This window comes from Caretta caretta, chromosome 2 (assembly GCF_965140235.1).
Source record: "Caretta caretta isolate rCarCar2 chromosome 2, rCarCar1.hap1, whole genome shotgun sequence".
NCBI classification, from domain to species: domain Eukaryota; kingdom Metazoa; phylum Chordata; order Testudines; family Cheloniidae; genus Caretta; species Caretta caretta.
The window spans coordinates 2702187-2729583 of NC_134207.1; the positions used below are offsets into that span (position 1 = coordinate 2702187).

Consider the following 27397-nt stretch of genomic DNA (forward strand, 5'->3'; position numbering starts at 1 on the left):
CTGGGGGGGGCTGTGAGTTGGCTGCGCGGCGATGAGTGGCGGCGGCCCGAGGCAGCGGGGGGGCGGCTCGGCCGAGCGGCCCCCCCCGGGCCGGCGGCGGGGAGGTGAGCGGGGGGCCCCCGTGCTCTGGGCTGGGGGCGCTGACCCCTGGGGGGCCCCTTGTGCTCTGGGGCGGGGGGAGGTGCTGGGGGGCGCAGACCCCTGGGGGGCCCCTTGTGCTCTGGGGTGGGGGGATGTGCTGGGGGGCGCTGACCCCTGGGGGGCCCCCGTGCTCTGGGTGAGGGGATGTGCTGGGGGGCGCTGACCCCTGGGGGGCCCCTTGTGCTCTGGGGCGGGGGGAGGTGCTGGGGGGCGCTGACCCCTGAGGGCCCCTTCTGCTCTGGGGCGGGGGGAGGTGCTGGGGGGCGCTGACCCCTGAGGGCCCCTTGTGCTCTGGGGCGGGGGGAGGTGCTGGGGGGCGCAGACCCCTGAGGGCCCCTTGTGCTCTGGGGTGCGGGGAGGTGCTGGGGGGCGCTGACCCCTGGGGGGCCCCTTGTGCTCTGGGGTGGGGGGAGGTGCTGGGGGACACACCCCTGGGGGGCCCCTTGTGCTCTGGGGTGGGGGGAGGTGCTGGGGGGCGCAGACCCCTGAGGGCCCCTTGTGCTCTGGGGTGGGGGGAGGTGCTGGGGGGCGCTGACCCCTGGGGGGCCCCTTGTGCTCTGGGGTGGGGGGAGGTGCTGGGGGACACACCCCTGGGGGGCCCCTTGTGCTCTGGGGTGGGGGGAGGTGCTGGGGGGCGCAGACCCCTGAGGGCCCCTTGTGCTCTGGGGTGCGGGGAGGTGCTGGGGGGCGCTGACCCCTGAGGGCCCCTTGTGCTCTGGGGTGGGGGGAGGTGCTGGGGGACACACCCCTGGGGGGCCCCTTGTGCTCTGGGGTGGGGGGAGGTGCTGGGGGGCGCTGACCCCTGAGGGCCCCTTGTGCTCTGGGGTGCGGGGAGGTGCTGGGGGGCGCTGACCCCTGAGGGCCCCTTGTGCTCTGGGGTGAGGGGAGGTGCTGGGGGGTGCTGACCCCTCAGGGCGCTCTGGGGTGGGGGGGAGTTGCTGGGGGGCACTGACCCTTGGGGACCCCCATGCTCTGTGGGGGGGAGGGCAGAAGGGGATGCTGCTCTTTGACATGCTGTGCTCTGTGCTCTGTGGTGGGGGGAGGTGCTGGGGGGCGCTGACCCCTGAGGGCCCCTTGTGCTCTGGGGCGGGGGGAGGTGCTGGGGGACACAGACCCCTGGGGGGCCCCTTGTGCTCTGGGGTGGGGGGAGGTGCTGGGGGGCGCTGACCCCTGAGGGCCCCTTGTGCTCTGGGGCGGGGGGAGGTGCTGGGGGGCACAGACCCCTGGGGGGCCCTTGTGCTCTGGGGTGCGGGGAGGTGCTGGGGGGCGCTGACGCCTGAGGGCCCCTTGTGCTCTGGGGTGCGGGGAGGTGCTGGGGGGCGCTGACCCCTGAGGGCCCCTTGTGCTCTGGGGTGCGGGGAGGTGCTGGGGGGCGCTGACCCCTGAGGGCCCCTTGTGCTCTGTGGTGGGGGGAGGTGCTGGGGGACACAGACCCCTGGGGGGCCCCTTGTGCTCTGGGGTGGGGGGAGGTGCTGGGGGGCGCTGACCCCTGAGGGCCCCTTGTGCTCTGGGGCGGGGGGAGGTGCTGGGGGACACAGACCCCTGGGGGGCCCCTTGTGCTCTGGGGTGGGGGGAGGTGCTGGGGGGCGCTGACCCCTGAGGGCCCCTTGTGCTCTGTGGTGGGGGGAGGTGCTGGGGGACACAGACCCCTGGGGGGCCCCTTGTGCTCTGGGGTGGGGGGAGGTGCTGGGGGGCGCTGACCCCTGGGGGGCCCCTTGTGCTCTGGGGTGGGGGGAGGTGCTGGGGGGCGCAGACCCCTGAGGGCCCCTTGTGCTCTGGGGTGGGGGGAGGTGCTGGGGGGCGCTGACCCCTGGGGGGCCCCCGTGCTCTGGGGTGGGGGGATGTGCTGGGGGGCGCTGACCCCTGAGGGCCCCTTGTGCTCTGGGGTGGGGGGAGGTGCTGGGGGGCGCAGACCCCTGGGGGTCCCCTTGTGCTCTGGGGCGGGGGGAGGTGCTGGGGGGCGCTGACCCCTGAGGGCCCCTTGTGCTCTGGGGCGGGGGGAGGTGCTGGGGGGCGCAGACCCCTGAGGGCCCCTTGTGCTCTGGGGTGAGGGGAGGTGCTGGGGGGCGCTGACCCCTGAGGGCCCCTTGTGCTCTGGGATAGGGGGAGGTGCTGGGGGGCGCTGACCCCTGAGGGCCCCTTGTGCTCTGGGTGCGGGGAGGTGCTGGGGGGCGCAGACCCCTGAGGGCCCCTTGTGCTCTGGGGCGGGGGGAGGTGCTGGGGGGCGCTGACCCCTGAGGGCCCCTTGTGCTCTGGGGCGGGGGGAGGTGCTGGGGGGTGCAGACCCCTGAGGGCCCCTTGTGCTCTGGGGTGGGGGGAGGTGCTGGGGGGCACAGACCCCTGAGGGCCCCTTGTGCTCTGGGGTGAGGGGAGGTGCTGGGGGGTGCTGACCCCTCAGGGCGCTCTGGGGTGGGGGGGAGTTGCTGGGGGGCACTGACCCTTGGGGACCCCCATGCTCTGTGGGGGGGAGGGCAGAAGGGGATGCTGCTCTTTGACATGCTGCAGTGGATATAAACTGACCATCGGGAAGTTTAGATTTGAAATTAGACGAAAGTTTCCAACCATCAGAGGAGTGAAGTCCTGGAACAGCCTTCCAAGGGGAGCAGTGGCGGGAAAAGACCTATCTGGCTTCAAGACAAAGCTTGATAAGTTTATGGAGGGGATGGTGGGATGGGATAGCCTAATTTTGGCAATTAATTGATCTTCGACTACTAGCGGTAGATATGCCCAATGGCCTGTGATGGGATGTTCGATGGGGTGGGATCTGAGTTACGACAGAGAATTCTTTCCTGGGTGTCTGGCTGGTGAGTCTTGCCCACATGCTCGGGGTTTAGCTGATCGCCATATTTGGGGTCAGGAAGGAATTTTCCCCCAGGGCAGACTGGCAGAGGCCCTGGGGGTTTTTGGCCTTCCTCTGCAGCGTGGGACATGGGTCACTCGCTGGAGGAGTCTCTGAACCTTGAAGTCTATAAACCACGATTTGAGGACTTCAGTAGCTCAGACATAGGTGAGGGTTTGTTACAGGAGCGGGTGGGTGAGATTCTGTGGCCTACGTTGTGCAGGGGCTCAGACTAGACGATCATAATGGTCCCTTCTGACCTTAAAGTCTATGGGTGGGTGTCGCAGGTGCAGCTCCGGCGGTGGGGCTGGGATGGTCCTGGCTGGATGCCCCACCCGTCCCTCTCCAGTGGGGCTGTCAGGGCTGTAGGGAGCTATAGACCCCTTCCCCCACGACAGGGCATGATTCAGTGCTAATTGGTGGGGGCTAGGGAGGCACTTCCCCTGGGACAGGCTATCCCGTGAGTGCCCGCTACTGGCTTCTTGTGTCCTCCTTGGGAGCCACTGCTGGCCTTGCTTGGGGACAGGGGACAGCCCTTGGGCAGGCCCAGGCTGGGGCTTCTAGCTCTGGTGACTGAGTGCTGTGTTTAGAGCGCAGCCCAGTGCTGGGCTGTCTGCCGAGAGGCAGCTCTGGTGACTGGCTGCCCTGTGTCCATGGGAAGCAAGGTGGCCTAGTGGGTAGGGCACCGGGCAGGGACTCAGGAGACTTTGGTTCAGTTCCTGACTCTACCCCTGGCCTGCTGGGTGACCCTGGACAAGTCACTTCCTTGCTCCGTGCCTCAGTTTCCCCATCTCTGTAAACTGGACCCGGTGAAGCGCTGTGAGATCTGTGGATGATAGCTCTAGGAACTGGCATTCTATTATCTGCGGCTTCCCAAAGCTGCCGCAGAGCTAGCGTGTTGTGTCTGACCCCCCTGCCCTTGGCTTGGGAAACGTGCTGCCCCCCGGTTTCGCTTCACCCTTCTGGCCTTGAGGCCTCTTCAGGGCAACTGTGCAGAGCGGCAAAGGGAGTCGTGGGGTCGCATGTGCCCTGCTCCCAGCCTGGCTGGCAGTTCACGATGCAGCTTCCTGGGACGTTCCAGCCAGGCTCTTGGGCAAGGGTGGGTCCGCGCTCTCTGCGTGGAGAGGAGGAGGGTTTGGGTGCTTGGGAGTTTCGGCCCCGTTGCTGTGTCTCCTGAGGGAGCAGCCTCATTCCCTACGTGGCTGCTCTGTGATGGGGGTGGAAAGGCTGTGGCCAGGCAGTGCTGGCAGGACCCCGCCTGTCTCCTTGGGGCTCAGGCAGGAGCTGCAGGAGGAAAGGTGGGGGGCCGTGGCTCATTGGGCCGACGTGCCTGAGGCCTGTCCGTTTCACAGCCAGCGGCACACGGAGGCAATTGTGCCAGCATCACGTCCACTGCCTTTGACTGCCCCAGCCCAATGGACCGGGTACCCACTTCGCAGCTGGGTGAGCTGGAGGTGACCTTTCAGTGCGGCATGGAGCCGAACCAGCGACCCTCAGGGTTGCAGTTGGGCGCATTAACCCCTCGGCGCCAGAGGGGCGCTGCCTGGAATACGGGCCAGGGTTGTAATTTCACTGCTGGAAAAGAAACTAAGGGAGGTGCTTTGTGGAACAGCTGGGAGAACCCGTGATGGGAGGGAAGGAGAGCCAGGGTGCACCCAACAGAACGGTGGAGTGTGCTGAATTGCTGGCTTCTCTTTATAGAGCATTTCTGCTTCCTGTCTCTGCATCCCGTCGCGCCAGAGGATGCTCCAGACCTGCGCTTAGCTGGGCAAACATGTTGCTGCATAAACTGGTCCCTGAGCACTCGACCTCTTGGGGCTCCCTGGGAAGTGTCTGATGCGCTGTGAAGCTCAGGGCCTGACCCATGCAGGTGCTGGTGACGTGCGACTGGTGTCATAGCCTTGACGCGCCAGCCCTGAACGTTCTGGTTTCTAGTGGTGATTTATGGGAGGCCGGTAATGGGGAAAACGGTGGGGAGTGGCTTCCAAACCCGCTGCGCCTTTCTGCCACTTCTGTGTCCGAGTCTGCTCCCTCCCCTTGTCCCTGGAGCACTCAGTTGGAGGCGTCAGGGCTGAGGTGTGGGGTGACGTTCGCAATGATATCGGTAGTGATGCCATCGTGGGGAGAGGTCTCCAGCCTGGAGCAAGGAGGAGAGAGTCCCTGACGTGGCTTCTGGGGCTTCTGCTCCTGGAATAGTGCGTTCTGCGCTGGCCCCTAGAAAGCCAGCTGCGGGGAATTCGGAGAAGAGCTACAGAAATGCTCAGGGCCTGGAGAGCCAGAGCTGGATGGCCAGATTAAAAGCGCCCCATGCGTCTATCCCCGTGAAGGCAGCCAACAAGGGGTGAAGGAGGGAGGGAGTGTGGGGAGGAGCAGGGTGGAGTCAGGAGGAAGGGGATGGAATGTAGGTAGGTGAGATGCATTGAGATGGGAAGTCCTTTCCCTGTGGGAAGGGCTGGGAGCCCCATCGCTGCCCTGCAGTGAGCTGGCTCAGGCTGTAGAGCCCCTCCCCACGCAGTGGAACCCCGTCACTTGGGGTGCCTCAGGCTAGAGGGGCTACGAGTCTGGAAGGCATCCTCTAGGGTGCGATCCCTGAGCAGGGGATGGCATCCAGCTGCCCTGCTGGAGCCTTCCTGCTTGTGTTCACCCCCGTCCCGGCTTGTGGCCGCTTCCCGAGCGAGGGCTGCGCAGAAGGGCTGCTCCTGGGTCCCGTGGTGGGGTTAGTCGCGGGGCCAGGTGCACGGAGGGGAGGGTGACAGCTGCAGTGGATGGATGTCCCAACATCTGCTTCTCCACCTCCCCCTGCCAGCCCGTCCTGTGAGCTGCTGATGCTGCTGGAGCCTGCCGGGAAGTCAGCGTGCTTGTGAAACCCGCCAAGCTGGCTGCATGCGGGGGAGACAGCAGGCTTCACACCAGCCCTGGGACACTGAAGGGAGCCAACCTGCCCATCTGTAATACCCGGCACTCCCCTGCACCCTCCCCCACCCCTCTTTCTGCTACATCCCTAACATGGCTGGAGCTGCTCCAGTATCCCAGCGCAGGTTGCCCCATTGATTCATGCAGTGGCAGGGGGGCAGCCTCTGTACGATTCTTCACCCTGACGTTTTGTCTGTCTCTGGATTGCTGCTGCCCGTTGAGCCGGACCTTTGTTTCCTGTCCTGCGTGCTGCCCAGGCCCCTTGCCTGAGCCGCTCTGGTTCTGTTAGAGCGGCCCGAGGAGCTCAGGCTAGTCACTCCAAAGGGGCATCACTGCGCTTTGGTTACAAGTGAATCCGCTGGCCACGGCACTGCTTGGGCCAGTCTCAGAAGCTCCTCAGCCGTCTCCACTCTCGACAAACTAAAATAATTGTGTCTTCTGCAGACTTCCCCTCTCCCTTTCCCACGTCGTTCTGGGCAGGGCTCGGAGCATCCGCCGTTGTTATGGATGCCTGACATTTCCCATGATAACACCCTGTTTTCAATTGCTTATAACTTTCCCAGTCTTTAATTGGCTGGGATAAAGCTTTTCAAGCCAGGTGTCTGCCTCAGGCTAATTATTATTATTATTTTATTTTGAAAATTTCAGCTACAGTGGGTCAGCCCATGTTACAGTCCTGGCGACCGTGCCTTTGAGAAGCTCTGGCACCTCCATGCTTTGGAGCAGGGACTCGAAATTGGGCGTGGGCCTGGACTTTGCGTTAGGGTGGTGCCTTTTGCCATCCCTGTGTCAATCCGTCCACAGTTGGCCAAGTAACAAGCCTTTGAGAAATTGTAGTTCACACATGCTCCATAGATTTCATCAGCTCTGAGCATGCTCCAGCCCTGAGGCTGGAGAGACCACAACTGGGAACAGGGGGACTGTCTCCCCTGTGCTCTCAGTGCCCCTACCCCCCAGTTCAGTGAACAGGAGGGACCTGCTTTGGGGATGCAGTCAGGGCTGTGTCTTGAAGGCAGCTGCCTCATCTGTTGCAGAAGTTGGAAGGTGTGTAGTGAAGGAGGCAGGGGAATGCAGGCGGAGAGGCTGGTCTCATGGTTAAGGCGGTTGAATGCTGCCTTGGAGAACTGGATTCTATCCCTCCCTCTGCCACAGAGTTCCTGTGTGCTGCTGGGCAAGTCACTTAAACCAGGCTCTTTACAGGTGGGTGCTAACTGTGTGTGCCTCATTTTCTGCGTGCCTGACTTGAGACCCTGGGGGCTGGTTTGCAGAAGCACTGAGCACTCAACGGGAGCTGTGCTTTGAACATACAAAGTGCTGTTGATGTTAAGTACTCTGAAGAATCAGGTCCTAGGTGTCTCAGATTGGCCACCCCAAAATGAATCCCTTTGTGCCTCAGGGCTACATCTGTAAAATGGGGTGATAGCCGGTTTCCCAGGGGTGTTGCAAAGATGAATTGTTTGTGAAGCACTCGGATGCTATAGTGCTGAGGGCCTTAGAAAAGCCCAAGAGGAAATGAACAATAGTGCTGAAGAGCAGGGTTCAGATGCTGTGGGTGAATAAGGCCTGGGGCTGCACAGTGGCGGATGAGGATAAATGAGCATCATCCATCCTGTGAACTGAATGAGGCAGGAATCCTGGGGAACAAATAGTATCTGATCACATAATTAAGGACTGCATTGTAATGCAGTTGCACAAAGGGGGCCGAATTAAGGCTTTTTGTAATTTTTGAGTGCTTGATTTGGCAACCTTAATAATGTTCTTTTTAATGTCGTTTTTTTCCCTGTGTAATGAATAATTAAATGCTGGTCCCAGTACAGAACCCAGAATCACCATTCAGGACCAGAGCCCCATTGGCATGGGGCTGCACAGGTCATAGAATCATAGAAGATCAGGGTTGGAAGAGACCTCAGGAGGTCACCTAGTCCGACCCCCTGCTCAAAGCAGGACCAATCCCCAACTAAATCATCCCAGCCAGGGCTTTGTCAAGCTGGGCCTTAAAAACTTCTAAGGACGGAGATTCCATCACCTCCCTAGGGAACCCATTCCAGTGCTTCCCACTAGTGAACTAGTGTTTCCTAATATCCAACCTAGACCTCCCCCCCTGCAACTTGAGACCATTGCTTCTTTTTCTGTCATCCGCCACTACTGAGAACAGCCGAGCTCCATCGTCTTGGGTACCCCCCTTCAGGTAGTTCCGCTATCAAATCCCCCCTCACTCTTCTCTTCTGCAAACTAAACAAGCCTAGTTCCCTCAGCCTCTCCTCATAAGCCATGTGCTCCAGCCCCCAATCATTTTCCTCGGAGAGAGTCCAGCGGAGAGCAATATGTCCACATCCCTTCTGTAGTGGGGGGACCAAAACTGGACACAGGACTCCAGATGTGGCCTCACCGCTGCCGAATAGAGGGGAATACTCACGTCCCTCGATCTGCTGGCAATGCTCCTACTAATGCAGCCCAATATGCCGTTAGCCTTCTTGGCAACAAGAGCACACTGCTGACTCATGTCCAGCTTTTCGTCCACTGTAATCCCCAGGTCCTTTTCTGCAGAAAAGGTCGTCCCTGCCCCAGAGAGCTCACGCACCCTTTGCCCACGTACTCCTCCTCATCCTTGTTTTCAGCCTTGGCTAGTTTCTGATTCACCGCAAGATTTTGTGTCTTCCCCTGTCTGCTTTGTTTTCATAACAACCTCCTGCGAGGGGCTTTGCCAAGGGCTCTCTGGTTCTCTGCTGTTGTGGCCGTGCCTGGACAGCTTGATCAGAGGAGTGGGGCAGCTTTTCTCTTGCAGACCTGCTGGTGGGAACTTGTCCTGTCAGGATCACACAATGGGGTCACCTGCAATAGCAGGGGCTGGACTTGAGACCCCGGCGGTCCCATCTGGCCCATGTTCAGCTGGCACAGGGAGCAGGGCTGGCGAGCTTTGGGGTGACCTTTTGTCCCCGGGGTGGCCGTTGCATAGTCTGGATGGCCCCTGGGAAATCTCTGCCGCCTGATGGCAGAAAGGTCCCCTGGGGCCAGAGGACCGGTGCTATCCACGATGGACTCCATTCAGACTCCCCACTGCTAGGCCGTGCAGTACCTTGAGCTAGACTCTGTTCTCTGCGAGATCAGCGGAGGACGGGCCTGCTGCACTCGTGGTAGCCAGTGTCGCTGAGGAGACAAGCTGCAGCATTCTGTGCTAGCTGGAGTGTCCCCTGGCCTTTTGGCCTCGCATCCCCATCTCTGCCCCATGGCCCCACAGCTGTCGTTGAGCCAAGCCTTGCTCGTGTCAGACTCTCTCCAGTAAGGAGCCTCCAGTCACTCGTTTCTCTGAGTTCCTTCCAGTTTGTCACTTTCTTTCTGGGCATGGGGTGGCTGGAACTAGGCTCAGTGCCCCAGGTGGGAGCTTCCCCTCCCTGCTCTGCGACTTGGTCCCTGTGCGTGCAGCGCCCACAGCTACGCTGGGCTGCTTGCTCTTGTGATGGGAGACGAAACCAAACTGGTACCTACTCGCTGCCTACCTGCGCCCTTGGTCTGTCTCCCCTTGAGCCGCTGGGAGTTCGGCTAATTCGCCAGGCTTATTCGTTTGCCTTTATCCTCGTTGAATCTGGGGAAACTGGCTGCGCAGCTTTCTGTCTCTCCTCTCCCTGGGTGCATCCCACAGGTGGAGTCCCAGGCCCCTCCCTGAGGAGTCTGCAGGCCTAGGTAGGTGGCAGAGCTGAGCGTGTGCCCAGTGCCCCAAGCCCTGGGAGGATCACGCTGGGTGCTGCAGGGAGGGATTCGAGTGAAGGCTAAGCCAGGAGAAGGATATAGGTGGCGACGGCCAAGCGTGGGGAGCTGGGCAGGGCATAGACGGTGACCATCTCTCTCCTGTTGGCAGAGCTGCTCGGGTCGAAGAGGAAGCAGAAGCTGCTGTTAATCCACCAGGCCCTAATGAGTGACCCTGTGGCTGTGGAGACCCTCCGTGGGGCAGCTGTGAGCGAGGGGGGGCTGCTCACAGATGAGATCCGCAGGAAGGTCTGGCCGAAGCTGCTCAGCGTTAACGTGTACAACCTGCCTCCCAAGCCAGGTAGGGGGGCTCAGCTCCCTGGCGTACAGGGGCGTGTCTGTGCCCCAGGGCCTCGCTGCTGGGCTGGCCAGCACCTTAACGGGCTTCCGGGCACCGGGGGAGAGTTCTGATTGACTGTCACATGAGCGGGAAGTGCTTGGGTCTCACTTGCATGGTTGGTTCTATGCAGAGACACTATAGGCTAGTGGTTAGAGCAGGGAACCTAGGAGCCAGGACTCCTGGGTTCTCTCTCTACCTCTGCTGCTGTCGCATCACTTTGCCCCTCTGTTCATCAACATCCCCTGTGTAATGGGGATCGTATAGATCTCCATGGGGTTAATTCATATTCGTAGCGTGCTTACATTTCATCCTGCTTGGACGCTGGGAGAGCAGTGCATGCTGGGGCTTGTAGTCCCCGTGGGTGGCACCTCATGATAGACATGGGAGGTTGTGGGCTGGTGTGTCCAGAAGGTGTTTAAATATGTGTGGCTGCCAAGGCTCCCCCCCCCCCGCCCCCTCCCCAAGCAGGCTCCCTCCTGCAGCCTTTGTCCAGTTTCCCGGGCAGAGGTGTTACCTCCCCCTCCCGGCTCAGGTTACAGGCTCTCAGGTCTCCCATCCCCAGTGAAACTCCCCTGCCACATTCCCAGGTCAACACTCCCCCCTCCCTGCTGCCTCACAGTGGTTCATCGTCATTGTAGTGGGGATAGTGGACGAGAAGCTGCTGACTTCAGACACTGAGCCTGACTGGGGTGCTGACTAATTCTCGCCGCCCTGGGAGTGGAGCTGTGACCCCCTTCTGCATGCCCTGAGCCAGGAGATGGACTAATGCCTGAGGAACATGGGGACCGGGCCAGAGACTTGCCCAGGCTCCTGTTAGAGCTGGGGTTAATGTCTGCCTTGTTAACTCCAGCTGTGTGCTCTGCCCACTAGCTGACTGCTCCTCATCTCCTTGGCATGCCCTGGGGCCAGGGTGATGGGCACAGAGCAGTCATTGCCACTGTGACACTGGAACTGCTGCCAGCTCCCTGCTCGCCAGCCCAGTGCTGTATGGGTACCGGCCCTCCAATGAGCTGTCAATCAGAGCTGTCTGGGGGGGCATTGAGCAGGGGCCATGTGACTGGCTGGACGTGCCTAACCCAGTGATCCTGTCCTAGAGGGCAAAGGCTCAGACGGGGTACCTAAGCTCTCACCTCTCCGATGCCAGGCTGAACCAGTCCTTCCAGCCAAGGAGGGATACAGGGCAGTGGGGAGGAGGGGCTGCCTCTGCTATCGTCCTGTTCTTGCAGCTCTTGGGTCTGAGTTGAGGTCCATGCTGCAGACCCCCATGTCAGCCGGGCAGCTCCTTGAGGAGGTATGTGGGACTGCCAGGATTGCTGCTAGCCCTGAGCATGCCCCTGACCCCACTGGCCTCTCCCCCCAGGCAGGGCTGTCCGCCGGAACCACAAGGACTACACCCAAGTGCAGCTGGACGTGAACCGCTCCACACGCCGCTTCCCCCAAGGTGAGACGTGCCCTGGTGCCGGGCGTGCCTGTGGGCAGCGAGGTTCCCGCAGGCCCTTCCTGGTTTGAAGTGGTGGCAGCTGGGGAGAGCTTTTCTGTCTGCTGGGATCGGGCATCGGTTAGTCCCAGGGGGCAGAGGCCTGATGGCCCCACCTCCCTCCCATGGGAGCTGTGGGGAAGGGTGGCTGGAGTTGCTGGGGAGCAGGAGGATTTGAGGGGAGAAGGGGTGTTTGTTTCCCCTCTCCCCAAAGGCTGCACTGGTGGGATGGAGACCCAAGGCCACCTCCTGCCCAGGGGTGTGTGAGGTGGGGCCAGGTAGCTTTGTAAGGGTGGGGTGGAGCGTTCCCAGAGGTCGTGTCCTCATTCCTGCGTTAGGCTGTTGCTCTCAGCTCAGAGTGGCCAGGGAAGGGTTAAGTGCTTCCCCACTTCCCCATTGCAAGAGTCAGCGAGGGCCCAGGGCTCTCGACGCCCCCGCAGGTTCCTGAGGCTCGTCCTGTGCACCCGCACGCATGGCTAGGCTCCACGGCACGTGCCCCTCCTCACCGGGCAGAGCCCAGCCTGGGTCCAGTGCAGTGGGGAACATGCTGCAGGGGGGTCTCCCTGGTAACTGTGTTTTCTTTCTGTCCTGCCTGTTCCTGGCTCTGCCCTGCAGAGCTGGTGCCGGAGGGGAGCCACCTGCCTTGGAAGGTACCTGTGCCCCTCGCTGGATCCTGTGCTCCCCCTCCAAGGTCCTGCCTTAGAACATCCGCTAACCCAGCCCCGCACCCGAGCGTCTGGCTGTAGCAGCCCCCTGCCCACATCCCTTGCCTAGAGATTCATTCCCTCCTCTCCCTGTCGCTCCTCTGCTGTCTCTGAGGGTGAATCTGGCCAGCCAGGTGGTGGGATATTTGGGGGGGGTTGGTGGGGCACCAGTCTCACCTGGCTTCATGGGGCCAGTGGGGGCCGCTCAGCTGAAAAAGGTGTGGTGAGGAAGCTCCGTGTGCGAGTCAGGCTGGAAGAGCGAAGGGTCCCTGTTCTTTGCTAACAGTTCTCTTCTCAGACCTGACCAACTCACAATACCAAACGCGGCGATCACGCTCCCGCCCCACGTGCGCCCCGCACTGGGGCTCGCTGGCCACTCCAGGCCTCTCTTCTTCTTCTCCATAAGCCCGGGCTTGGATGAGGGACTGGCTGGCTCAGCAGGATGGGGAGGGACGATATGGGGCCCCCCAGCTCCTAATTGCTGGTTCCAGTCTGCTGTGCTCCTGGCACTCTGGGGGCTGCTGGCTCATGGCCTTGGTGCTAATCCTCAAAGGAAGCAGGCCCAGCTGCAGCAGAGACCACATCTCCGCTTGGGACCCGCTGAGACAGCTGGGACAGGGCAGCTCGTGGAGCCTGGGTACCTGGGCCCGAGGCACAGCGCACTCGGTCAGGAGGACCTGGCTGGGACCAATGGCCAGAGGGGTTTAGAGGGGTCTGCAGTCAGCCCAAGGGACCGCTGCAGGGGCCTCCTGTCTGACAGTCTTCCCACCTCACCCCCTGCTCAAGCAGAGCCAGGGTGGGGGAGCTGGAGACTCCAGTGGGGGCCGGCTCTGAGGAGCTGGCGGGGTGGGAGGTGCTGGAGCAGGGTTTTTGCATTGCACGGTGCCCTGGGGCTCTGACCCTCCGTCTCTGCGCAGGCATGCGGCCCGAGCAGCGCCAGGTCCTGCAGGAGCAGCTCATCGACCTCATCCTGCACATCCTGAGGGCTCACCCCGAGCTGCACTACTACCAGGGTTACCATGACATCGCCGTCACGCTCCTGCTGGTGGCCGGCGAGCGCATGGGCAGCGCACTGCTGGAGAAACTCTCCACCCACCATCTCCGGTATCAGGCCAACAGGGCTGCCTTGGAGTGGGGTGGGACGTCCCCTCGGCCAGCCTGTGCCTTGGTCTGGGAGTCAGTGTGGCACTGCAGGGCACTGTGCCGGCCAGGGACCCCTGGGGCACCAGCCCTGTCCCCCGCGGTGTTCACTGCGGCCCTGGGGGGCTTTGAGCCTGAATCTCCTGCATTGCAGTGCAGAGCATTAACCACTGGGGCATCAGTCTGGCTCTTGAGAGATCTGGACTGGAATCTCACAGGGTCTCCCTGGGACTAGCAGTGCCCCTTTCCCCACACCCGCCAGGCTGGGTTCCCAGGGACAGGCTGCTCCAGCTCAGAAGGGGCATCCCCTGGGGATAGCTCATTGCAGGGAGGGGAGCTGCTGCCGCTGCGCTGGGTCCTCTGGCAGTTGTAGCCGTGTCTGTCTAAAGGCTGTGAGGAAGTCTTGTCTGGGCCTGCTGGGGATCAGCTCCCCAAAACCACCAAGCACTGCCTGCCAGGCCTCCGCAGGCCCCGCTTCCTCCGCAGGGAGCGGTAGGCACACGCCCACCCCCGAGTCCTCAGAGCGTCCCTCTGGAGGGCCCAGCCCCGAGCCACTGGGCACTCACAGAGTGACCAGCCCTCCTGCGCACACAGAACTCACCAGCTGGTATGGCTCAGCTGAGGGCCAGCGCTGTGCTTAGCCCGCAGCACCTGGGTATATTTAGAGTGAAAACAAGAATAAGTTTATCATCAAAGACAGAGATTCAGGGGACAGCAAGTAAGAATATTGGAAACAAACGGTTGCATGAAAAACAGTATCACAGCACAGTTCCTAGAGACTGCACTTAGCGACCAGGTTACCCTCCGGTCTACAGCAGCTTATCTCGCCCAAGGTTCTCGCCAGCGTTTTCAGCCAGGCCTGGTTGAGACCCCACTGTCATGAAGCAAATCGCTGACTGTTTACTTCCCAGGCAAAGAATGCCAGGATGTCGTCTTTGTCTCCCAAATGTCCTAGAGAGCAAAGCTTCGAGGTGCATTTTAAGATAAGAACAGCCAGACCGGGTCAGACCAAAGGTCCATAGAATCCTAGAATACCAGGGTTGGAAGGGACCTCAGGAGGTCAGCTAGTCCAACCCCCCTGCTCAAAGCAGGACCGATCCCCAATTTTTGCCCCAGATCCCAAATGACCCCCTCAAGGATTGAACTCTCAACCCTGGGTTTAGCGGGCCAATGCTCAAACCACTGAGCTATCCCTTCCCCCAGCCATCTAGCCCTGTAGCTTGTCTTCCGACAGTGGCCAGTGCCAGGGGCTCCAGAGGGAATGAACATAGCTGCCACTTGCTTCCTCCTGTTACTTTTCTCTCTCTGACGGTTTCCCGATCCTGCATTAGCATTCAGCTCGGATCGATGAGGTTGTGAACCAGACGCTGCTTAAAGTACATGAAAACAGCCTGCTAGAGAAACATTCCTTGTCTGACCGAAAACCTGTTTTTCACCTCTGCCAGTGGCTCGTCTCTAGACACAGCCCTTAGGAGCGTACCCCCGCACGCAGCATCTGTGCATGCGTTTTGCAAGGATATTGATATGAGTCAACAGTGTGCCCTTGTTGCCAAGAAGGCCAGTGGCATTTTGGGATGTATAAGTAGGAGCATTGCCAGCAGATCGAGGGACGTGATCGTTCCCCTCTATTCGACACTGGTGAGGCCTCATCTGGAGTACTGTGTTCAGTTTTGGGCCCCACGCTACAAGAACGATGTGAAAAAATTGGAAAGAGTCCAGCGGAGGGCAACAAAAATGATTAGGGGACTGGTACACATGACTTATGAGGAGAGGCTGAGGGAACTGGGATTGTTTAGTCTGCGGAAGAGAAGAATGAGGGGGGATTTGATAGCTGCTTTCAACTACCTAAAAGGGGGTTCCAAAGAGGATGGATGACAGAAGGAGGAGTAATGGTCTCAAGTTGCAGTGGGGGAGGTTTAGGTTGGATATTAGGAAAAACTTTTTCACTAGGAGGGTGGTGAAGCACTGGAATGCGTTACCTAGGGAGGTGGTGGAATCTCCTTCCTTAGAGGTTTTTAAAGGTCAGGCTTGACAAAGCCCTGGCTGGGATGATTTAGTTGGGGATTGGTCCTGCTTTGAGCAGGGGGTTGGACTAGATGACCTCCTGAGGTCCCTTCCAACCCTGATATTCTATGATTCTATGATGACTGGTGCAGCAGTGGCTTTTATTTGAGACCTCTGTGACCCGTAGCAAAGGGTCCCCTCTTCTTTCCAAAAAGTCTCTTCTCAGACCTGACAAACTTGCTATACCAAACGCATGTCTTGCTATACCAAACGCATGTCTATTTATCCGTGAGGGGTATATGGCAAGCTTGTAATTTACCACATCTCATAATCCTTGTGAGGTGTATATACGAGTAATACTTAGGGACTAATGTAACTCTATTGACTGTGTGCTTTATGGGCTTGGAGAAGAAGTTACTCACCAGGGGATAATGTGTCTTGGTGACGGCCCACTCAAGCAGGAGGGAGTTGTCATTGCTCCCTAGTTAGCTGGTGATGTACTGCAAGGCTCAGTTGTCAGCCTTGGAATGGAGCAAGGCTAATCGATGGAAACCATCAGACACAACTGCAAACAATCAACCACTTGGAGGTAAAAAAGGAACAGGATCGCCCTGTGTGAGTAAAGACAATTTACTGTCACTGTAACACGTCGTGCGGGAAGGGCCTCTGGATTAATTCACTGAGGAAACATCTTGTGGAGGTGGGGTGTTTTTTGAATGTTTGGATGCTGGTTCCCAGGAAGCCAGCTGTCTCTGTGAGGAGACTATTGTGTTAGGCAGGAAAGGTAACTGTAACTAAGTGCAGACCCACATGCGTTTTGTGGTTTGGTTTTGTACAGTCATCGTTTGTTTCCATCACTTTCTCCTGTTCTTAGTTGAATCTCTGTTCTTTCCTAAATAAACCTTCGTTTGTTTCATTATAAGCAGGGTGGATTTGATTTAAATCAAATTGATTTATATCAAAAGTCAGGAAGACTCGATTTAATCATGGATTTCTACATAAATGTCCATTCTTGTTGGTTGTTATAACTTTAATACATATTCTTCACAACTCAGAGAGAGAAGTAGGTTTCATTTTTAGAAGGTACACACTTTTAAAGTGATTTATTTTGAAAACTTTTCAGATGAGTTTTACAGCTATATCAGAAAATGAATAATTGTTTGGTTATTTCATTTACCAAAGGTAAATGAGGCTGATGTTTATGAAGTCATTGGGAGGTGAACTATCTCCAATCCAACAGGTTAATCATTAATATTTGGAGGATTTTCTTGCCATGCTGTATTAGGAGGAGAACATCACCAGACAGACATTTAAATTGTTTTATTTCACTAAAACAACAGTGTTATGTATTCTGGATTTTTTTTCTTCAACCGCAAAGATATAATATTTTAACAAAACAAGTATATGAATTTTTGAATTTAGTTAAACCTTCACTTTTTTTTAAAATCAGGTTTGTTTTTAAGTAAAATAGTTCAATGAAATATTTAAAAAAAAAAACAACAACCCAAAAATTAACTCGACTGTGTCAGCCAGATCAACATGAGAAACTTAAAATATTGGCTTTGGCAGCTGACTCAGTCGTCTTCACCTTCATTTTCCTGTTTGTTCATAATCTGGAAAAGAAAACCAAGCTTTCCTGCTTCTTCAGGTCCCAAATGACTTCTCAATTTGGAATGAGTTAGTCCAAAGGAAGAAAAATATTCTTTCTACACCGGCAGAAGAAGCTACTGCTGGTAAAAGTGAGATGATCTCTTCAACAGTCTCTGAATCCAAGTGCTTAAGTGACGTCTACCAGTTCCCTGCTGTGACTTTCTTTAAAACATCATCAGCAAACATATATTTCTTGAATGGTTCACCCTTAGCTCTGAAGTTTATTATAATTGGCATTATGGAGGGATGATTGCTGGATGTCCATGTCGTTGCCAACTCCTCTTCTTCAGCAGTTAAGGTTTGACTCTGGTACCCAGTATTGAGAATATTTGGAAGAAAATGAGCTGGAGATGGTGCTTGTCCCATCTGTTTTTTGTTAATGCTTCTAATTTAACTCTGTCATTGCATATTTCTCTATTTTAAGATCTTGCTCGGTTCCTTCCAGATTTCAACAGCGTCCGCAATAAAACAGCGATTTCCCTGCATTTTGTTCAAGGCCCCGGAAACAGGCTTCAGGGTGCTCAGCACGTGTTCAACTTTTCTCTTAAGCCCAATGTTGAGAACTTAGGCTATGACAGGGCCATCTATTTTTTCACGATTTTTTTCACAAACTGTCATCCGATTAGGCCAGTTCTTGTTACAGTGCTCAGAACAGTCCACGACTGAGTTCCATTGCACGTCTTGTGGGAGAGTGAGCTTGGTTCCTCCCACTCTTTTCAGAGCAGCTGCTGCAAAGTGGTTGTTACGGAAGTATTTTGCAATTTCAACTTTTATTTCTGGAACACTGACGTCTTTGGCTAGGAGGTGCATCAAACGAGCACTGCAGCCATATGCTATTAGCTTGGGACTCTCTCTTCTAAATAATTTCTTCTCATCTTGGATACATTTGCAGCATTGTCTGTGACCAAGCTGCGTAGTAGACATTTGAATTTTTTTTCAGTTTGTTTTACTGCTACTTCTTGTAAGTATTCTGCTGTGTGAGCATTTCCTGATGGATCAATTGTTTCTGTGAGGAAGACATTCCCTTCTTCTGTTGTCACACAAGCACATACAACAGGATCGTTGTGGACATTGCTCCACCCATCAAGACTCATGTTAACAATTTCACCGTCTAGGTTTTTGGTACACTGCTCAGTTTCTCTTTGAGACACTTTGTCCAGCAATTTTCTTGCAACTTCTGCTGTGTTGGGTGGAGTGTACAGATGCTTCCCTACTTACGCAATCGTTCCGTTCCGAAAAGCCTTACGTAAAATTCGGGTTATGCAAGTTGGAAACGTATATTGTTCAAGCATAAAAAACAATTACAACAAAAATATTGCATTTACCTTAATCCTATTGTTATCCTGGCGCACTGAAGGCTGCGTTTTGGTGGTGAATGACAATGGGCTTAATTTGTAGATGAGGAAGGAGAGGAGGAGACAGGCATTACATCATTGGGGTCGTAAGAAGGGGCTTTGGAGGTGGAAGGCTGTGGAGATATGGACATTGCAGACCTTTCAACCTTCCTTACAAACTTATTGAGAGATGACTGGATAGTGGCCTTTTTCTTCTCTTCATATATCTGTCTGTAACAGGCCAGCGTTTCGTCAATGCCTCTGTTCGCTTTCAAGAATCGTGAGGAATTGGGGTCTATCTTCTCAAACCTTGCCATTGCAGACTCAATCTCACAAAATGCAAGTGCCATCTCCTGGGTGTTGAAGTGTCGTGGCTCTTCTACTTCTTCAACTTCTTCCTCCACTTCAAATTCCATGAGATCCTCATTGGATAATTCAGCTCCATGGGATTCAATAAGCTCATCCACACCCCCAACATCAGCCTCCAGCTCAAGTTGCTCTGCAAGCTTCACTATGTCATCTGCCACCTCCTCCGAGATTTCCTCTTTTTTGAACCCTTTAAAGCTGTGTACGAACTGTGGGCATGCTTTCTTCCATGCGGCATTCAAACAAACTTGGGTAACCCCTGCCCAGGCCTTAGCAATGTTTAGGATGGCTTGGTAAATGTTACACAATTCCCAAAAATCGCGTAAAGTCTTGCCAGTCTCTCTGTCAGTTGCTTCTACTGCCGGTGCAAATGTTCTTTATAGGTGGTAATAGGCTTTAAAATTAGCAAGGACCCCCTGATCCAGGGGCTGTAGGATCGAAGTCGTGTTAGGAGGCAGAAACACGACTTTTACATTAGGGTGAAAGTTGTCTAAATGTGCGGGATGTCCAGGAGCATTATCGACGATAAGCATAATCTTGAATGGGATGTCGTTTTCTCTGCAGAATTTTTCCACTTCGGGGATAAATATATGAACCAGTCTTCGAAAAGTGCCATTGTGATCCAAGCCTTTCGATTTGAATGGAAATGAACTGGAAGGGTAGCCTTACTTATGCCTTTAAACACATGGGGATTTTCTGAATGATAAACAAGCAATGGTTTCAATTTGCAATCTCCAGCAGCATTACCTCCAAGCAAAAGCGTTAGCCTATCTTTCACAGCCTTAAACCTTGGCATTGTCTTTTCCTCTTTTGAAATGTTTGCTCTGTCTGGCTTTTTTTTTTTCCAAAACAATCCAGTTTCATCAACATTAAAGATTTGCTGGGCTGTATAACCACATTCTTCTATAAGTTTTTGTAACACTTTGGGATGCTTTTCAGCTGCTTTTGTATAGCACTAGCAGCCTTACCACTCTCTTCTACATTGTGAAAATTTGCACGTTGTTTAAATCGATTAAACCACCCATGACTAGCCACAAACTTTGCATTAGGATCACTATATTTTCCCTTTATGACTTCAAACATACTCTTAGCCTTCGCTTGAATACCTATGAAGCTAAGCGACACACGTTTTTGAATCTGATCTTCCATCCACATTGTTAATAACTTTTCCATTTCGTAGATAGCTCCAGAACGCTGCTTCATTATGACGGTTGATTTTAAAGGAGCAGAGCCTTTCACATGCTCTTTTATATGTGCACTATCATTCAAAATACTTTTCACTGTTGAGGTAGCCAAATCGAGTTCACGAGCAATTGACGGCAGGCTTTGTCCGCCTTCATACTTTTTCACTATTTTCATTTTCTGCTCTAAATCAATCTTCTTTCGCTTACGAGCTGGTCCTGCACTCTTGCTATCATTTGGTCGCTTTCCAGGCATGACTTGAATGAAATAATAGGGTGAAATAACAGAAATACAGTATCACTGAAATAACACGAGGCTGTGAGAGCGCAAAGCCTTCCCTTGTAGGAGGTCCTGCTGCTGTATTCCTCCGCACTACAGTACTTTGCATTTCCATAAACTATGCAATATTTTCCGCAACTCGAAAACTTTACTTATGCCTTATGGGACTTTTTGCGTAAGGTCGAATTTGTGTAAGTCGGGTCTTGCGTAACCCAGGGAGCATCTGTATCCTGGTCTTAATGACTGAACCATGTTAATGAAGTGTGGATTCTCAATCATACGGAAAGGAGAGTTTGTTGTGTAAACAAATCGGGCAATTTTTTCATCAATTACCTCTTTTTTTGTAATCAGTTGGTTCTTATCACTAACTTTATCTTTGGTTGTTTCTGGACGATGGAGTTTTTTTTTTCTTTTTGCTACAGGTGCCATACTGTAGCTGTGTGACATGCATGATGTGACTGAAACACTGTCATTGGCAGAGAACTCTGAAACTATAGAAAATGATGGTGATCTTGAAGGTGGAGAGTCTTCAGAATCCTGTATGTTGAGGATGGATTCTCCTAAACAAAATAAGTCAATGCAGTTATTTAATTATTACCATACTGCTCATTTAGTGTTTGTTACTCATTGCATTCGCTGACACTCAGCACTACTGTAAAGGTGAAATTGTAAAAGGAAGATCTGCCTATTTCAGCTCTTTATTTTTTATCACAGCTGCATCTAAAATGACAGTACCATAGAGTAACAACTGTATTTTTTGCTCAAATATGAGAATTCAATAATAGTCCAGAAGGAAGTCAGGCCGTCCTTAAGAGAGAAGTGTGAAATAAAAAAGTTTACCAACCTGAAGATCCTGCATGTTCAGACATGTTCCTTTCATCATCTTCAATGCAGCTTCCTCCTGAGAAGGAACACTTCTCCTGATGTTGTTTCATTCAGACAAGCCTAATCCCCTTCCATCTCCACACTGTTTGCATTTTGCACGCATGCCTGTCTTAGCCACAGGTAGAGGAACTTCATTCAAATATTCCCAAACTGGGTCTGTCTTACCTCCTGCTGCTATTATAGGTTTTCCCTTCTAGTGAGAGAATGGTATGGTAGATATCAAATCAATGAAGGCTACACTCAGAAAGACCTCGAGCCTTCTGGAATATGCTGCTCAAATAGTTTTACTTTTGTTTCTACTGCCTGTCCCTCCCGTCTCACATTTATCTCCAGACTTCTTCTCCTTGTCCAGATCTGTTCCGCCCCCAACAATCTTCTATTCATTGAACTTTTTGAAACATTGCCCTTTTAAAGAGAGGTAAAGGATTGACTCTGTGTACACAAATTTCCTGATGGACAATAGGGTTGAGCTCTGTTATTTCTCACCTCTATATTTTATTTATTTATTTATTTAAAACCATTTTTGCTGTTAACAAGCATGTTATCTCTGGAGACACAAATCCACAGTTTGAGAACTGCTAAACGAAGCATCTCTGATGGTATCTTCCAGACTGAGCACTGAGTCCTATTAGGTAGATAGAAAGATTTACCCTAAATAATCTATACAGAAGCCCCTGGAACCCCATCAGATTGGATCCCTAATCCATGATCTATTGGAACTCATTTACAAAACTTTTCTTAAACATTACATGAATATATTGTCTCAAACTATAGAATTAGAATTTATAATCCTATAATCCATGATATATTTGAGCTATAATGTATCTTAATTAAAACTATCTTTAGGTAGGTTTTTTCCTCAAAAAACATTTTATCAAAAAAATCTGATTTTTTTTTTTTTTTTTTAAATCATTGATTTTTATCCACCCTGCCTGTACTCCAGTGCGGGGAGGAGCGGGGAGGCTCCCAGTCGCAGCATGCACTGAGTGGGGGCGTGGTGATCACGCCCGTCCGCACTCCTGGTGCCTCACTGGGGACACCCTCTTCTAACCTCTCCCCGTCTGCAGGGACTTCATGGACCCCACCATGGACAGCACCAAGCACATCCTGAACTATCTCATGCCCATCCTCCAGCGGGAGAGCCTCTGCCTCCATGACTTCATGCTGAGGTACCGTCAGTCGTGGGGCTGGGCTGGGGGCGGGCAGGGGCTGTGCGCCATGCAACTCTGCCTCCTTCCCAGGCCCAGCAGCAATGTGACTGATCTTCCCAGAGCCCACCCCTCTCCACTCCCACCCCCCAAGATGGGCCCAGGATGGAAATAATTGGGTTGGGTCCTGCAGGTTGGGAGGTATCAACTGGTTGGGTGTGGGGGAGGAGCTGGGGCTGCAGGGGCTGTGGGTCGGGATTGGAGGGTGGGGGCGGGGGACTGCAGGTAGGGGTTGGGACGGGGGGCTGCGGGTTGGGGCAGAGGGTTGGGATTGGGGGCTGGGGGTGGGGGACTGTGGGGCAGTGAGCTGCAGGTTGGGGTTGGGAGGGGGGATGTGGGGTGCGATTGGAGGCTGTGGGTAGGGTTGGGGGTAGGGGACTGCGGGTTGGGGGCAGGAGGCTGTGGGGCAGTGTTGGGGGGCTGTGGGGCGGGGGTGAGGGACTGTGGGGCTGAGACCTGCGGGTTGGGGTTGGGATGTGAGGCTGTGGGTTGGGATTGGGGGCAGGGGGCTGGGGGGCAGGGTTGGGGGGTTCTGGGGCAGGATTGGAGGGCGGGGGGCTGTGAGGCCAGATTGGGGGACGGGGAACTGTGTGATGGGATTGGGAGACAGGTTGAGGGGCTGTGGGTCAGGGTTGGGAGACGGGGAACTGTGTGGTGGGGTTGGGAGCGGGGGCTGCGGGTAGGGGTTGAGGTTGGGGATGGGGGGCTGTGGGTCAGGGTTGGGGGGTGGTGGGTTGGGGGATGGGGCGGGGGGCTGCGGGTCAGGGTTGGGGGGCAGCGGGTCGAGGTTGGGGAATGGGGCAGGAGGCTGCGGGTTGGGGGTGGGGGGCTGTGGGTCAGGGTTGGGGGCCAGTGGGTCGAGGTTAGGGGATGGGGCAGAAGGCTGCAAGCTGGGGGCGGCGGGTCAGGGTTGGGGTGCGGGGGCAGCACTGGGGGTGGGTATTGGCAGGATGGAGACAGTCAGCGTCTGAGCAGGACCCTCTCTCCCGTGTCTGCAGAGCGGAGGTGGGGACGATCTTTGCCCTGAGCTGGCTCATCACGTGGTACGGCCACGTCCTCACCAGCTTCCCCCACGTCCTGCGCCTTTATGACTTCTTCCTGGCCTCGCACCCGCTCCTGCCTGTCTACTTCGCTGCCGCGGTACGTCTGCCTGCAGTCCTCAGCCCTGGCTTCCCACCCCAGGGAGCGGAATTGGGAGGGAGTCCTGTCCCCTGGCACCCCGCTTCCATGGGGGGCTTAGCAGGGGAAGGTGACCGGCTGCCAGCCTGCCTCCCCCGCTTCCAAAGCCAGAAGGGCCCATTGCGATCCCCCAGCCCGACGTCCCTCGAACGCAGGCCAGCGAGCGCAGCTCTGTCCCCTGGCCCATCTCACAAGCTAAGCCGGCCGGGATGGTCCGTAGCTGGATGGGAGACCACTGAGTTGCTGGAGGGAGGGGGTGAGTAACTCAGAGGGGGAGCCAGCGTTGAGCCCAGCGCCCCGGTGTGGTGCGAGGTCCCTGTGCCTTTGCTCCTGGCCACGGATGATCCTCTGGCTCTTTTAGCCAGTTGAGTTGCTTAACGTGGAGTCCCAGCCCAACTCCCAGGAGGGTGACTGTGTTCTGTGGCTCGCAGCTCCCCCTGCAACTTCACTTGGTCACGGGGTTCTCTTTTACTTCCTGTCTCAAACTGGTGTGCACTGTCCTGTTCTCTGCGAAACAGCTGCTGTGCTCCACCCCAGAGGTGGCTGTTTTGTCAGAGGCGTGGTAAGGTGCTAGGCGTGGTGTAAAACCTAGAACCGTCTGACCGGGGCGTGGCAGGGGCAGCCCACGGAGAGCCCTTGTCGGGGCTGGGGGTTATTGCAGGGGCACGTGTCCCATGTGACCATGGCGTGCTCTCCCGGCAGATCGTCCTGCACCGGGAAGAGGAGGTGCTGGCGTGTGACTGCGACATGCCCAGCGTCCACCAGCTTCTGTCCCAAATCCCCCAGAACCTCCCGTACGAGAGCCTCATCTCCCGGGCCCTGCAGCTCTTCCAGCGCCACCCACACACCGAGCTGGCCAAGCAGGCGGCTCTGCAGCACCACAAGAGGTGAGGGAGGACAGGGCTGCGGGGGGAGCGGGAGGCCAATTGCTGCTGGACCTGCACCCGGCCCCCAGTGGTCTCCTAGGTGTGGGGCTGCCCCGGGCCCTGGCAGGAGTGTCTGGTTAAAGGTGCAGCTCTTCTCTTTCCTTGTCATGTCCCACTCCCCGACCATCCCTGCTGCCAGGGGCCAGGGTTCCCAAACGCCTTGTCGATTTTTCCCTCTGCCCTTGGAGCAGTGAGAAAACCAGGCGGTCTGGCCAAGCTCTCAGACATGCTGGCGGCTGCAGTGGGGGGACTGGGCACCCCTCTTAGCTCATGGTGTCTGGCAGGCTGGCGGTGAGCTCGTCCCACTCCGCTGTCACACACGTCCGGCCAACCCCCCCCATGCAGCCCTGGGGCTGAGCGGCTCCAAGACTACGGCACAGGCTGGCGCTGCCGGAGCGGAAGGCCCCTGGCTGTGGGAGGACGAGTGTAAATGGCTTTTCTGTGGGTCTCCAGCCCCTAGGCAGCGAGGTAATGGTGGACATTGGAGCAGGTCTGATTCCCTCCTACCCAGGGCAGTAACCCAGGGTGTCCAGCTCGGCAGAGCCGAGGGCTGCACTGGGGGTTGTGCTCAGAGATGCCCCCCTGCCTTCTCTTAACATGGCAGTGCAGCCGAGGAGGACAGGTCCCCCCATGCAGCCTGGGAAGAGAGTTGCCCTCGCACCTCGGCATTAGGGAGCAGAGCCCCAGCCGGGCCCTGGCCAACCCTGCATGCCACTCATCCCTGTGCTAACCAGCTCCCTCCCCGTCTGTTCCCAGCATCTCCATAGGCACCTTCACCGCCTTCCAGCTGGCCGCCTCCCGCCAGCGCCCAGACTCCGTGCTGCGCAGCCAGAAGCAACAGGACAGCGCCCACCCCGAAGCTGCTGCTCTCCTGCCCACGGCCGGGCACAGCCCGCTGGTGAAAGCGGCCGTGTGGGGGATTTCGGCCACGCTGGGGGCAGCGGCTCTGGCCGTCACACAGACTGCCCTGGAGTGGGCACCGGAGTTCTTACTGCAGCTCTTCTAGTGCCCGGCGTGGACACCGGGCCCTGGAGCCACAGCCCTTTGGTGGGGGGGCGGCCCCCTTGGGCCGCCTCCGTCTTAATTTATTGGACTGTCTCAAACGCCAGGGCAGCCGAGCTCCGACAGGCTGCGCCCAGCTCAGAGCGGCCAGTAGCCAAAGCATTAGCCACAGCGGCACAGAACTGGGCCGGGCCTGTCCTGCTGCTGCCTGAGCCATTCGTGGCCTGCAGCGGGGAGGGCTGGGGTTACACCCTGGCTGAGAGCTGGGACTCAACCACTGGGTCTCTCCTAGGGCTGTGGCAGGCCCAACGCCAGCTCTCTTGGGGAAGCGTAGAACGGTGACCTCGGGGCGCTTGCAGGGGAACGGAGCACTAATCCCCAGGCCCCCCCCATGGCCCCCGAGAGTTTTCCTAGGTCCCTTTCCCAGCCTCTGCCCCGTGGGGCTGTGCTGGTGCACGTGGGGTGGGAGTTTGCTAAGTACCAGCTGACTGCGTGTTTGTGCACAGGACACAAGGAGAGAGCCGTTCCCACCCGGAGGGGCCAGGCAGCCCCTCCTCTGCTAGCAGGAGGGTGCGAGCGGCTGCGGGCTCTGCGGGAAGCGCTGTCCCAGCAGAGCGGTTGGGGGGTGCTGCGGGCCGGGGCAGGGTGTGAGGAATGGCGGCAGGCAGGGATCCCTAGAGGAGGGAGGGCGCACAGGCCTGGGCGGAGCCTGGAAGGCAGCGAGGAAGGGCGCCCCGCACAGGCTGTGCCAGGGGAGAGGCCTCGCCTAAATTGCTGCTTCTCTCCCGCTGCCGGCGTTGCACCCAGGGTCCTCCTGGCATCTCCTCTGTACCCACCCTCTGCTCTCGCCTCGGCCCTGCCAGCCCGGCCCCTCCGCCCAGCATGGAGGGACACTGTGCCCAGAGTCTGGGGCAGGCCCTTTTCTCAGGGCTTCGACTTTAGTTCTTCCACATAAAGCCCTTGCAGCACATCAGCTGTCCCTTCCCCCAGCGCTGGGAAAGCAGCCCGTGGCACCCGCCTCCCCCTGCCAGTCCCCAGAGGTGGCAGCAGCAAGCGGGGCAGGCTGGGCTCCCCCCGCTGCAGGGTGCTGCCTGGGAAAGGCTCAGCCTGGGGCGCACTGGGTATGTGTGTGAATAAAGTGTGTGAGCCTGACCCCCTGTGTCTCATTGGCTGGGGTGGGGGCGGGTTTGGGGGAAGCAGTTCCAAGGGTTTGAGCCGGGGGTGCGGCTGCAGGAGGGCTGGGTTCTGCTCTCCCCTCACAGCCTCTGCGGCTGGGCAGAGCAAGAGGCCGCACGGCCGGCTTCCCTGGGTGCTTGGGTTAGGGGAGCTCAGTGTGAGCCCCCCAGGCTCGATTTCCTCGGGGCTAAGCAAACCCCCATCCCCAGGTGCAGTCAATGGCAGCTTTGGGTGCCCAGCACTTCTGCCAGTTAGGCCCGAGTTGCCTGCCGCCTGAGAGCTGCCCCTGGGCAGGCAGGGAAGAGCTGGGCTGCGGGACGGTTGCCAAGCGGCTGGCTGGCCTGGGGTGGATACACTCCCTGCTGGCTGAGGCTCAGTGCTTCTCCCATGGCGTTTTGGGGGGAGCTGTGAAGCCAGGCCCTGCATGGTGCTGGATCATTAGGGGGTTGTGGTGCCCGGTGCCACACGTGGGTGCTGGAGACCCTGTGCCACCGGTGTAGGGTACTTCACAGGCACCACTGGGGATCGGCACGAGGGGCAGGAGATACCATTCCACCACTGGCACTGGGCTGGGGGGCAGCAGCCCCTCCTGCACCGGGGTCACCAGGGAAATGAGGGGCTTCCGGGGCTGGACTGTTGGAGCCGTGCTGGAAGCTACCCCACCCCCGGCCAGTGGCACTTGGCCTTGGCGACACCAGCATTTGGCTGCACCCTGGGGAACGGTGCCTGGGAACCCTGGGAATCCCCAACAGCAGACCCCCCCCACCCCCCAGCTCCAGGGCCCGGGCCATTAGTGGCTCCTCGTCCCCTCGACGTGGGACCCTCCGCCAGGTCAGGCCTGCTCAGTGCAATGTGCCGGGGTGGCTCTCAGCCCCGCCACTGGGTGGCGCTGACCCAGCGGTGCTTCT

General features: G+C 56.8%; 1 protein-coding gene across 1 annotated transcript; it reads left to right on the forward strand.

Moving 5' to 3' along the window:
• Positions 1-6: 6 nt before the first annotated feature.
• LOC125630887 (TBC1 domain family member 20) lies at positions 7-26465 on the forward strand. Its single transcript, XM_048837098.2, has 8 exons — positions 7-104; positions 9750-9938; positions 11338-11418; positions 13076-13262; positions 22066-22167; positions 23205-23346; positions 24088-24272; positions 25068-26465. Exons 1-8 carry the CDS (start codon positions 32-34, stop codon positions 25315-25317), a joined length of 1209 nt encoding a protein of 402 aa, XP_048693055.1. The 5' UTR covers positions 7-31; the 3' UTR covers positions 25318-26465.
• Positions 26466-27397: the final 932 nt, after the last annotated feature.

Bases quoted from the DNA above. Each gene is read 5' to 3' on its own strand.
- LOC125630887 (XM_048837098.2), top strand. From the start codon at position 32: ATGAGTGGCGGCGGCCCGAGGCAGCGGGGGGGCGGCTCGGCCGAGCGG. The intron at 9,939-11,337 runs GTAGGGGGGCTC...CTCTCCCCCCAG, and splicing joins CAACCTGCCTCCCAAGCCAG to GCAGGGCTGTCCGCCGGAAC. The intron at 22,168-23,204 runs GTACCGTCAGTC...CCGTGTCTGCAG, and splicing joins CTCCATGACTTCATGCTGAG to AGCGGAGGTGGGGACGATCT.